Source organism: Polyergus mexicanus, unplaced genomic scaffold (genome assembly GCF_030449975.1).
Source record: "Polyergus mexicanus isolate NDT 795.1 unplaced genomic scaffold, iyPolMexi1.0 SCAF_4, whole genome shotgun sequence".
Classification (NCBI taxonomy): domain Eukaryota; kingdom Metazoa; phylum Arthropoda; class Insecta; order Hymenoptera; family Formicidae; genus Polyergus; species Polyergus mexicanus.
Window position 1 is genome coordinate 5920737 of NW_027223324.1, and position 12640 is coordinate 5933376.

The window sequence follows — 12640 nt, forward strand, 5'->3', positions numbered from 1 at the left end:
GAGAAAAGAAAATAAAGTTGGAGTTTTTAAAATTTCAATTTTTAAAGTTAATATTTGTATTACCTTTCTTTGCCTATCATGTTCCCGATATCTCAAAATTTAAATTTATGTAAGTATCGGCAGGAGGCTAAAAATTGGCCCTATAGGGAGAGTTTTTTAGCGGGTGCGAATCCCATCGGACTGGCCGATGAGAATGCATAATGCATTTTTCTCTTCCTTCGCAAAACCAAAAAATCCTAATGTTTTTATGGATTTTGAAGCTTTAAATTTTCATGCTTCTTGAAATTTTAATCTTTATCACCTCTTTCCTGATTATGTTCTAATACTTTTGCAGATTTCAAAGCTTCAAATTTTCGCGTTTAATTTCAGTTTGTGTCACTTTCTCGCTGATTATGTTCTTCTGATACGCCACCTCTTTGCTGATTATGTTCTTCTAATATTTTCGCGGATTTCGAAACAAATTTTCGCGCTTTTTAAAATTTTAATTTGTGCCACTTCCTCGCTAATCATGTTTTCCTGATACGCCATCTCTTTGCTGAATCTTTTAAATGGAATTGCCTACTTTTTATTGCATATTCCTGTAGCCTATCTCGAAAGCTTTCCAAAACACTATAATAAAAGTATGTTTTCATTAACATAAGTATTTTTTGAATTATTTTGTATCAAAGCAGTACGTCAGATTCAGATATAAAGTAATTCAAAAAATACTTTATTATAATGTTTTGGAAAACTTTCGAGATAGGCTACTAAATTACTTCATAATTTACTGTGGGCTATACGAAATTTCAACCTTCTGCCATTTTTTTCTGAAATACAGCCAATTTATAATTTTTTCCCCAAACTTTAGGGGCCTCTAGCTCGAAGGAGGGTTCATCTGCGGACCCATGTTCATAGGAAAAAAAAGTCTTATTTTGACCTCTAGAATATACTTCTAAAGTTTAGTGCATCATTTCAGATACACCCTGTATACATATATCGATATGCGTTCAGAAAACTACTCGGAATAAAAGTTTGATCGACCAACAGAATAAAAAATTTAAGAATTTGATTGACCAATCAGAACAAAAGATATAGGAATTTGATTGACCAATCAGAACATAAGATTTTTTTATCCTGATTGGTCAATCAAACGCTGTGCACTACTCCGAGTAGATTTTTGAACACGACCCAAGGAAGCACGCTCGCTATTGATTAGAATTGATGAATCGCAACGCGCATGACAAACATATCCTCTTCCGTTTCGCGCCTAAACTTCTCGATGGATGAAGAAATCTGGCAGAGAATTCGTTTGTATTAGTTTTCCGATCGGTGTCAACTCAAGTAGAAAGAGGAGTTTGTATCAATCTTGGACTAATATAGGATGGAATTAAGTGCGGAAACGAAGATGCTTTTTGTCAGAAATAGTAATCGTTCCTGTTTAAAAATGCCAGCCAAGGAAATTGAGCGAGGATGTACGAAGATGTATGTCATCAAGCGCAGTAAGTGTTTTAGATAATCATATGATCGTGTTCGATTGTTGGCTAGGTGAAGCTGTGTTAGAAAGCTTTATTTATAAATTGTGGAGGCACTTTTTAATCTGGAAAAAAAAGAAAAAAAAATTTAATATATTTTTAGGAGAATAATTCTAATTCTATTTATATAACACATTATTATATACAATAATTATTATAAATATTGTCTAACCAATATAAAAAACGTTTACACATATACATATATAAAATTATTATATACATGTGTTTATGGAGAATAGATCATAAAGTAAAAAAATAATTTGGTAAAAATTAAACTATATTATGGTTAGTCGTATATTAATATTGTGTGTATATATAAAAATATATAAATTTTAAATTTATATAAATGGATATTTTTATATATAAATATATAAATTTTTATCAAAGATGTTTAAACAAAAAGCTTGAATTAAAAAATTTGAAATTAAAAAGTTTGAATTAAAAAATTATTATTCTTAGATGGACGTAAGGAAGATGTTCACTTTGATAAAATCACTTCAAGAATTGCCAAGCAGTGTTATAATTTGGATATGAATTATATAGATCCAGTAAGTATTATAGCATAACTATCGTATATAATTTTATAATATAATGATATGAAATAGAAGAATATGTACAATATGTACATTATATATATATATATATATATATATATATATATATATATATATATATATATATATATTCTTTTTGTTAAAAAAAATGTTAAATATAAAAATAGAATATATATATATAAAATTAAGAAACGAAATATGTATATATATATATATAAACTTCTATTCTTATATTTAACATTTTTTTAACAAAAATAATATTGCATATATATATAAAAGAGAAAGTAAAATTTTATAAATTTTTAACAATATCAATTTATATATAATAAGTGAATTTATTATTTACAGTCTGCTGTCGCGATTCAAGTAATACGTGGTTTATATTCTGGAGTAACTACGGTCATATTAGATAATCTGGCAGCTGAAACCGCAGCTACCATGGCAACTAATCATCCTGATTATGCTATATTAGCTGCAAGGATTGATGTGTCTAATCTACATAAGGAAACTAAGAAGAGTTTTAGTGGTACGACAGTTGGATGTATTTATTCAAGTCAATATTTGCATCGTAATGTATTAAAATGATATGATATAATTTTATCCTTTTTATTTTTGCAGAGGTCATGCATGACTTATACCATGCCAAGGATTCTGTCACAAAACAGGATACACATATAATCAGTGAACGATATTACAACATTATTAAAGATAATGCTGAAAGACTAGATTCTTCTATAATATATGATCGAGATTTCAATTATAATTATATTGGTTTTAAGACACTCGAGAGAAGTTATTTGTTGAAAATCAATGGTAAGATAGTAGAAAGACCTCAACATATGTTGATGAGAGTAGCTGTCGGTATTCATGAGAATGACATTGACAAAGCTATAGAAACATACAACTATTTGTCCGAAAGATATTTTACACATGCTTCACCAACGCTATTTAACGCCTGTACTAATAACCAACAAATGTCCAGGTAATTATAATAGCATTTGACTATCTCTATAATATATCTATATTTTAAAATTATTTTAATAGGATATATTTTCTTACAGCTGTTTTCTTTTAACACTCGACGATGATAGCATAAGAGGTATTTATGGCACACTAAAGAAATGTGCGCTTATTAGCAAATATGCTGGTGGAATAGGGCTCAATGTACATTGCATTCGTACAAAAAATGCAGAAGACAATATGGAAACAACCAATGGCTTGGTTTCTGTCTTAAAATTGTACAATGACATGGCTATTTATGTTGATCAAGGTGGAAATAAGAGACCAGGAGCATTTGCTATTTATTTAGAGCCATGGCATGCCGATATCTTTGATTTTCTAGAGCTTAGGAGGAACATTGGTAACTTTTTTTCCTATTTTCTTTTTCTTGACTGATGTTTTATGCACTATTATGTATACATTGTGTGCTTTCTTTTACAGGGGATGGAAATATGCGAGCTAGAGACTTGTTTTATGGTCTATGGATACCAGATCTTTTTATGGAACGTGTATATAATGACGAAATCTGGAGCTTGATGTGTCCATATGAATCTCCCGGCTTGGCTGATGTTTGGGGTGATGAATTTAAAGATCTGTATACTAGGTATATACACACTAGCAGTTATCTCCTTTCTATTAACAATTGATCAAGGTGGAAATAAGAGACCAGGAGCATTTGCTATTTATTTAGAGCCTATTAATAAAATTGGTTTATATATCTTTCTGCAATAAATTTTATAAATAATTTATACCCACACACACATTATTTTTATAGATATGAAAAGGAAGGTCGCTATAAAAAGCAAGTAGAAGCCAGAACTGTGTGGGTCGCCATTCTCAGGTCGCAAGTAGAAACTGGAACTCCTTATATGCTTTACAAGGATCATTGTAATCGAAAATCTAATCATCAACACATTGGTACAATCAAGTGTAGCAACTTATGCACTGAAGTTATTCAATATTCTGGCCCTGGAGAAGTTGCCGTGTGTAATCTGGCATCTATTGCAGTCAATATGTTTGTCAATACAAATAACAAAACTTTCGATTTCGATAAACTTAAAACAGTTGCAAAAATGGTTACTCGTAATTTGGATAAAGTTATCGATGTCAATTTTTATCCTATTGTGGAGACGAAAACATCTAATCAAAGACATAGACCTATCGGTAAGATTATGGTTTTTTTAATTATCAAATATTGTAAGCATCATGTAATGAGTCAGAAATATAAAAAGCACATGTGTTCAGGGATTGGAATACAAGGTTTAGCGGATGCCTTCTTGTTAATGCGATATCCATTTGAAAGCAAAGAGGCAAAAGAACTTAACATTAAAATTTTTGAAACTCTTTATTATGGTGCCTTGGAAGCGAGTTGCGAGTTAGCTGCGGAAAAAGGTGTTTATGAAACATATGAAGGTAGTCCAGTTAGCAAAGGGGTAAGTTTGTAACTGTATTTGTTTTAATCGTGTTTATATGTATATATATTTTCATTTATAACTATTTGGTCTATGTATTGCAATCATAATATAACATTGTTCCTTATCAGATCCTCCAGTATGATATGTGGAACGTTAAGCCGACAAATTTATGGGATTGGAATAAATTGAAGGAGAAAATCGCAAAGCATGGAGTAAGAAATTCACTTTTGATTGCACCTATGCCAACAGCGTCGACGGCACAAATCTTAGGGAATAACGAATCCATCGAACCGTACACGAGCAATATCTATATAAGACGCGTATTGTCGGGAGAATACGTTATTGTCAATCCTCATTTATTACGAGACTTAACGGCCAGAAAATTATGGGACAAGGACATGCAAAATGAAATACTTGCAAGCTTTGGATCTGTTCAAGTATGATTTTAATTATCTCTTGTTATTGTTTCTCGTATTTAAATTTTTTGTGAGCGTAATTTTAAGGAGGTATGTTTTGCAGAACATTGAACGTATTCCTGATGATCTGAAAGCACTCTACAAGACTGTATGGGAGATACCACAAAAAGTAATCCTTGAAATGGCGGTCGATCGTGGAGCTTTTATCGATCAGTCGCAATCTCTGAATGTTCACATAGGGGATCCGACAACTGAGAAACTCACATCAATGCATTTCTTTGGTTGGAGAAGTGTAAGTAACATATTGTAGTTATTGTAGTTTTGTTTAGACACTTTTAAATTCACGATGTTCTAGATTGCTCGAATAGATCACAATTTTTTTTCTAAATTATATTAATGATCCTTTATCAAACAAAGTAACAGAATCATACAAGTTGTCAAAAATATATTATCATTTACAGGGCCTAAAGACTGGCATGTACTATCTGCGAACAAAGCCAGCTGCAAATCCTATACAATTTACAGTGGACAAATCAAAATTACGAAATAATGATTCCATATCTAACGCATCCACTGTCACTAATACCCCCATTCAGTCCCCCAATAAAGATGATGCTAATGATGATAATGTTGAAAGACGAAATCAATTAAGTCAAGAAGCGAGTAAAAACTTAGAAACGATGGTTGTTTGTTCGCGTAAGAATGGAGAGAGTTGCATGTCGTGCAGTTCGTGAACCTTTATTACTTTTCTCGAACGTTCTCATATCAGAAATATGTAAAATGTTTTCTATTTTTATAAATTATATAAGCATGTCTTTTTTTTATATATATTAAACATTCTAAATTTAATTATATTGATAATAAGATGTTCTTTGATAAATATTGGCGCGCAAATCAATAAATTTAAATTAAATTGGTTTAATGCTGTTTACAGAAGTTTGTATGAATTTGAATTACATTAATTTTTTCTATGCACACGCACATCCATTTTTTTCAGAATATTTAGAATAGATATAAAAGTTTGTCTTGTAGGATAAACAATATTTTCAAGTATATATTTGAAAAACTTTTATTTTTTTGGAATATAAAAAAAGAGCCACAATATATATAGTACAAAAAAAGATAGTACAAGTGTAATACACAGTACATACAAGGTGTAACAGCGCCCGTATCAACAGCTTTTTAAGGAAACAACGCATTTTCGTGAAAAATGTTTCATGCAAAAGTTGTAGAGCTCTAAGTGGCGTATTATAAAATAATATTAGTATGACCTTGGATAGCACCGTCAAGGTCATATAAAAATCATTTTGAATTTTTTAAATGGAACCCTTTATTTTTCATTACATATTTTTGTAGCTTACCTCAAGAGCTTTCCAAAACACTAATAAAGTATTTTTTCATTAAGTATTTTATTTTATATTTTAATCTAATATATTTTGATATAAAAAATTAAATTCTCGTAAAATATTTAGTTTTCGATAATCTTACTACGTAATACTTTTATGTACAGAATAATGAGACAAATCAATTAGTATAAAAAAATAATTGCTTTTAAGAAAATGATTTGTCTCGTTATTCTGTACATAAAAGTATTACGGTAAGATTATCGAAAACTGAATATTTTACGAAATATTTTATTTTTTATATCAAAATATGTCAGATGAAAATATAAAATAACTCAAAAAGTATTTAATAAAAAAATACTTTATTATAGTGTTTTGGAAAGCTCTCGAGATAAGCTACAAGAATATGTAATGAAATAAAGGGGGTTCTATTTAAAAAATTCAAAGCGATTTTTATATGACTTTGACGGTGCTATTCAAGGTCATACTAAATTATTATATAATGCGCCACTTATTGTTAGAGCTCTACAACTTTTGCATGAAACATTTTTCACGAAAATGCGTCATTTCCTCAAAAAACTGCTGATACGGGCACTCTGTTACACCCTATATATTGAAATCGAGCAAAACACGACGAAAAAGATCTTTAGTTTGGTGGCAAAATTTTATAATTTTCATATAAATTAAATGTTAGAAATTTTTATTTTTGCCAAGCGAGTGCTCAAAGTAATTTGACACGTACCATCCCGCTCCGAATGACAATCGCCCGAACAATGCGCCTAATGTCACTAGCTAGGAACACGCGGCATCACTGCCGATTGCCGTGGGGGTTACGGAGACGACGCAGAACCATATTTATTTTGGTTTGGAAATTAGTCCGCAAGAGAACCCGTGCGTGCATCGTTCGGCCGTGCGTTTCGCACACCTCAATTCGGGTGATTGAATTTCCAAGTACTTGCTTATCGGAGATCAAGAACTGAAAAACATGACCCGTAAGTTCAACCGAACTCTCGCTGTCAAATGATCTCTGTGCCACGACAATTCGACGTGAGAAATAACGAAACGAGTTCGTAACTTTCGCGGCTGCCATTGTCATTAATGTTAATAACAGACTCGCCGAAAGAGAGAGAGAGAGAAAGAGAGAGAGAAAGAGAAATGAAATTATGAATCGCGTGCTCTCGCAGAGATTTGTCGCTGGCGCGAGCAAATATTTCGAACCAGATGGCTCGTCAAGAAAAGGAGCACACCGACGAACGTACGAGATAATTTTCCGAAGAACATTTATTTCGCAGGATATTTCGGAATGAAACGTCGATATTTTTGGAGGTGATAGCGATAAGAAGTGTTTTTTCACCAATGTTTATTTATTCAGGTCTCGATTATTTTGCAAGTTGAGAAAACGAACGAGAATTTTCAATTTGATAGAAGAGAAAAAGGAAGAAGCATTAAACGTGATAATAATAATAGTAATAGTATTTTAATCGGAGTAGCTTTACTTTTTCGTATACACGATTGATTTACTTTTTAATAGTTTCACTTTTAACCTCCATGCACGCTACGACATGTCGCGACAATCCTTCATTGCGAATACACGATGACGAAAATGATACATTTTAGTATCTTAGTATAGGGAGATATTCGACATACGATTTTGACACTGCTCGACTCCAAATGTACGAGTAAACATGGTGGAACATCTGCTCCATGTCGTAGCTCACTTCACTGTTTTACTTGCCGCCATTTTGTCATAAGTAGCAATGCTTTTCGGATATAAAAGGTAGCATGGATAAATATTGTCAAATAATCGCGAGTGATTCGATTCGCCGGTCGCGTGGATCGATCGATTTCATATGTACTCAGTTGTAATTGCCCTTTAATAAATTTTGGAGTTACGTATTACGAGCGCGTTGCGCCACCATTTTACTAATTCGATCGAAAGAGGGCGATGTTGCGCTGTTTGCGCATGCGCATGCGCGTGCCCTTGTAGCCCACCGCATTCGAATGGATTTTAAAAATCTGATATTAAAAAAAAAAAAAAAAAATATTTATATGTTTAACTACGTCGTAGGCGGAAATCAACGTGAACTAGCACGAGCCAAGAACTTGAAAAAAACCGTAAAGAAGGCAGCGTCTGAACAAGACAGTAACAAAGGTCTTTCCTTGGAGCAACGTAAAGCACGGTAAACGTTCAGAGTTTAAATAAATGAATTACATATTATTTTTTTGCGTAATTTTTTAACAATACTTATGACATAACTTATATAAGTTTCTGCTTACAGTGACGCGGAACGAATGAGAGAGAAACAACTTAAGAAACAACAGGAACCAGATAAATCTAAGCAGGCGGCGAGGTAATTCAGGGAAGAAGGTGTATAAATTTTTACGGATAAAAACGATTCTCGCATACGCAATGGTTATGTTAAAAAGATTCACGGATATAAGAGACACAAAGGTTGATGCTAACCAAAAATGTATAAAGAAATCGTCATGTTTTTGATGTTAGAGAATTTTTCCATTGTCGGCCGTATACAAGTATATCAGTTGTACAATATAACATATTGCACGACCTAGCCTCGATTATCTTGTTATTTATACATTGCTCACAAAAACAGTTATATAGCCGGTGTGTATAAAACTCGACGTTACCTACAGCTAAATTCAGTCAAAGAAAATGCGCGAGTTTGACTGATTTTTTTAGGTATAAGGATATTAATAATACGACGTTTGTAGTACTAATTTCCTCAATCTGTAAATTCAAATTTTCGCATACTTATTTAATATGTTATCTAATTAAATGTGTAAGAAGCGAGCGACTACTAGATACGTATATGCTTGCCATCGTTCTCTTTCGTTCGTAATAAACTGTTCAAAGTTTAACATGTATAATTCTTAGATTTTCCATCCCAAATACGACAGCTGTAATATTTTTTCATACGATATTTTATTCGTTACAATACCATAATAACCATAACAACGATTAGCGATAGAGATATCAAGAATATAAGCTAGTAAAAAAAGGTGGAAAGGTTGAGATTGTACAATTATTTCCCATATTTTTATTGCACTTTCCCAAAAAAGAGTACACTTTCTTAACGTACTAATTTTAATCGCGAATTTTTTTTCACAACTTCGCTTTATTACAAATATTCATGATTATTAACATTGAGTCGAATGAGAGAATAGTGTACGATGCGATTCGATAAACATCACTGCAGATGGAAGATCGAATCCTAATCGCTAACAGCGTGTGGGGAAAGAGAATGTACGCTATACTAAATGACGAACGTATTGTCTAGCCTCTAAAGACCAAAACCCTCTTGAGAGTATAGCATACTCAGCGCAAAAATCCCGAAATTGAATTATTTCATTCCGGATAGTTACATTAATTGCATATTCGGATTTACTAGGCTGTATTTTCACGTTTCTAACACATCTATAAGCAGGAACGTTTCGTTCGTGTTTTTTTTTTCTTTTTATTTCATTTGGCTCTTAAAGTCCATAATATACGAAGAATAACGCGGTATATGTTGAGCATTTACTTTTAATTATAATGGTACATTAATATGTGATAGTCTATTTGTGAAGAGAATTTACACGTGATATTGTTTTTAATATTACATAAGTAACATCGGGAATATGTATAACGTAAGAAATTGTCACTTGGAATGTATATCTGGATAATGAATAATACACACGTATGCTTGGCTATATCGTTAAAAAAAAGAATATATATATATAATAGATTCGTGACTTTGCAGATTTTTCTTTTTGTCAACACTTAATTTTTCAATTTCGCGTGTTTTTATTAATTCCCAACAATAATTCTTCTTTTTTAGTAACGTAAAATATTTATATTAAAAAAAATACGCTTATTTTCTTTGTCAATTTCGCAATTATCGAATTCGAGTAGAACATTCGATGTTTGTTTAAAAAGTTAATTAATTTCAATATAAAATTCAACTAACTTATTAAATTCGCCATCACATTTAAACTGAGTTTCGATCAAGCTTTCGAGCTCTCAATGATAATATAATTATCTAGAAATGGGCGGCAGAATATTATTTCCCTCGTCAACCTGTTCATTAGTCTTTACAAATATTCCGTATACACATGTATAATTTTTATAATAATATCGCAATTAATATGTTACGGTATAAATATATTTACTTATATCTATTTCGATGATGAAACGTTTCTTCTTGCATGTGGAAAGATGTGACCGAGACATGCGATATTTCCAGGATAAAAAATTTTGAAAGAAAATTATATTCGATATTGCAGAGAAATGTCGACTGAGCTTATCTACTGTGTGTGCATGTATTGCTATTTATCATTACAACACTATATTCGTAACAGTAGCACCATATTTTGTATTGTTCATAGATAAATCGTGTATTGCAAATTGAACAAATTCATGTATATGTTGCATTAGTATAAGCGGGCGCGTTTCCATCCATCGTGTCTTAAAAAATTATATAAAATCGACATTAAACAATTATAATGATAAGAAAACTTTTTTCTCCTTTTTGTCATAATAATTAATTTTTTAATCAAATTACTGCAGATGCTTTGTACTTTAGAATCATTTTTTGTTTAATATGGGATAGATTCAACACATGGTATAAATTTCCTTAATTATCTTATTAATTATATATTTATATAAATATATAAATAATCCTGAAAATATGTCTGAAAGTTTCTATGATATTTCTATTGCAGATAATATCTGTATAACGCAAAATACGTCATACAAAGTACATTTCCTGCTTTTTACGAATTTCAAATATATATCTTATAGCAAATAAATCCAATAGAATCATCGTTTATCGAAACTAACAAATAATTACATCACAATACTTGGAAAATGTATATTGAAAGTTTTATCGCACACGTGAATATAGCAAAGTCGCTTACATGCCAATCTATGTATGCCATATATGCCTATAAACAATGTATCGTGTACTAACATTCAAAAATGATGAGGAAGAAATAAGAGACGTGATATGTATATCACTCTTTTGTTTTCCATCTAAATAGCGGTATATGTTGAATGTATATGTAAATATTTGTAACGGATCGATTAAACTTTAGAACAATCGTTTCTTTAGGACAGCATCCTTCGAAAACCAAACAAAAGGATACTATTTTATTTCGCGTAATATTTACTACAGGTATATCTTCCTATAGTAGCTTTACAATACCTTCGATAAAAGAACAATAGACGTCGCAAGCGAAGTAACGTTATCTTTATCGAAACAAGCGAGGACGATGTTGGAAACAACTCACTTATAAATCTTGTACATTTTATCATTATTCGGAAACCGAGGAGAGACAGATCGATCGATTCCTCACATTCTCGTTGAGATTCGGTTGATCATTTTGAATTTTTTTCAGACAAAGCGCAAAGGTGAAAACAAGCGGATGTAAAGTCGACGAAATAAAAAATTTTTCAACAAGATTAACCAAATTACTCTCCTTTATTACGCGAATCACCGCTTCTTCGACGAATATGTCGAAAGAAAAGATACGTTTTCCACTATATACAGTAGTCTACGTATAAATCTTTCGAGAAAACATCTAATCCAAGAGCTCGTTCGCGTTTGCAGGTCGCGAGTCTCTCAGTGTGTCTAAAGATTCAAAGAGCATATCGTGCAGGTTTGGGCAACGCAATGCGAGTGTAAATGGGATGGGTGCGATGGATGCGACGGTAAGGGTGGCGGCGGGGGTGGCGGGGGAGGTGGTGGTGGTGGTGGTGGCGGCATGTAGAGCCAGCCAGCACCCGCTGGCCAGACCGCGGACGATGAGGAGGACGTCGGGAGCAACGAATTGGTACTGCCTCCGGTACTGACGTGTGACGTCGGTCCACTTTCTACTCACATCACCTGAAACAAGGTCAAGCGCGAAGGCACCAAGTTCATGAAATTCAATTTTCTATTACTTCACAACGTAATCGTCACGTTTAATGATCAGGAATTTTAATCTCTCAGACCACGTTTCGAGCGACATTCTTTTTAATATCTCGTATCTTACATTATCGTACGAATAATTGTTTAGCATATTAGTTTGCATGAATTTATATCATGGTAAAATAAATAAATATTGCGCAACTACTCCATTATCGCTCCAATACCAGTTGTATTAGCTCATATAAGATTTTTCATAAGAGATTTGTAACTTTTCTGTCTCCGAATGGAAACTCCTTTCAAAGGAGGGGATTATTTAGAATACAAAATTTAATAATATTTTAATAATATTTATATATAATGTGATAATGTCCCAGACAGCACAAAACATCCTCAGGATCATCCTGAATATGTCCAGGACGGTTCAGGACATTTGTAGGATGTTTTAAGATATTATTACAAATATATTTATAAAAATTTAATATGCATACATAATTGT

At 32.1% G+C, this 12640-nt stretch overlaps 3 protein-coding genes across 3 annotated transcripts in view; 2 read left to right on the forward strand and 1 right to left on the reverse strand.

Annotated features, from left to right (window-relative positions):
- The first annotated feature begins 1230 nt into the window (after nt 1–1230).
- On the forward strand, nt 1231–5819 carry LOC138932152 (ribonucleoside-diphosphate reductase large subunit-like). Its single transcript, XM_070293714.1, has 11 exons — nt 1231–1478; nt 1971–2059; nt 2414–2591; nt 2684–3047; nt 3127–3425; nt 3506–3668; nt 3840–4228; nt 4310–4497; nt 4608–4916; nt 4999–5187; nt 5357–5819. The coding sequence occupies exons 1-11, from the start codon at nt 1361–1363 to the stop codon at nt 5627–5629; spliced, it is 2559 nt and encodes an 852-aa protein (XP_070149815.1). The 5' UTR covers nt 1231–1360; the 3' UTR covers nt 5630–5819.
- A 1278-nt stretch (nt 5820–7097) lies between these two features.
- LOC138932428 (putative SERF-like protein) lies at nt 7098–9157 on the forward strand. The gene is made up of 3 exons (XM_070294284.1): nt 7098–7230; nt 8307–8418; nt 8518–9157. The coding sequence occupies exons 1-3, from the start codon at nt 7224–7226 to the stop codon at nt 8591–8593; spliced, it is 195 nt and encodes a 64-aa protein (XP_070150385.1). The 5' UTR covers nt 7098–7223; the 3' UTR covers nt 8594–9157.
- A 107-nt stretch (nt 9158–9264) lies between these two features.
- Nucleotides 9265–12640, reverse strand: part of LOC138932427 (uncharacterized) — a 32086-nt gene continuing 28710 nt past the window's right edge. The window contains exon 6 of the mRNA XM_070294283.1: nt 9265–12120. Coding sequence (XP_070150384.1) covers nt 12112–12120 — 9 coding nt within the window. The 3' untranslated portion in view covers nt 9265–12111. The remainder of the gene's footprint in view (nt 12121–12640) is intronic.

Excerpts from the sequence above, each read along its gene's own strand:
- LOC138932152 (XM_070293714.1), top strand. The coding sequence starts at position 1,361 with ATGGAATTAAGTGCGGAAACGAAGATGCTTTTTGTCAGAAATAGTAAT. Across the intron at positions 2,592-2,683 it reads AACTAAGAAGAGTTTTAGTG|AGGTCATGCATGACTTATAC; the intron begins GTACGACAGTTG and ends TTATTTTTGCAG. Across the intron at positions 4,498-4,607 it reads GTAGTCCAGTTAGCAAAGGG|ATCCTCCAGTATGATATGTG; the intron begins GTAAGTTTGTAA and ends GTTCCTTATCAG.
- LOC138932428 (XM_070294284.1), top strand. Across the intron at positions 8,419-8,517 it reads TTGGAGCAACGTAAAGCACG|TGACGCGGAACGAATGAGAG; the intron begins GTAAACGTTCAG and ends TTCTGCTTACAG.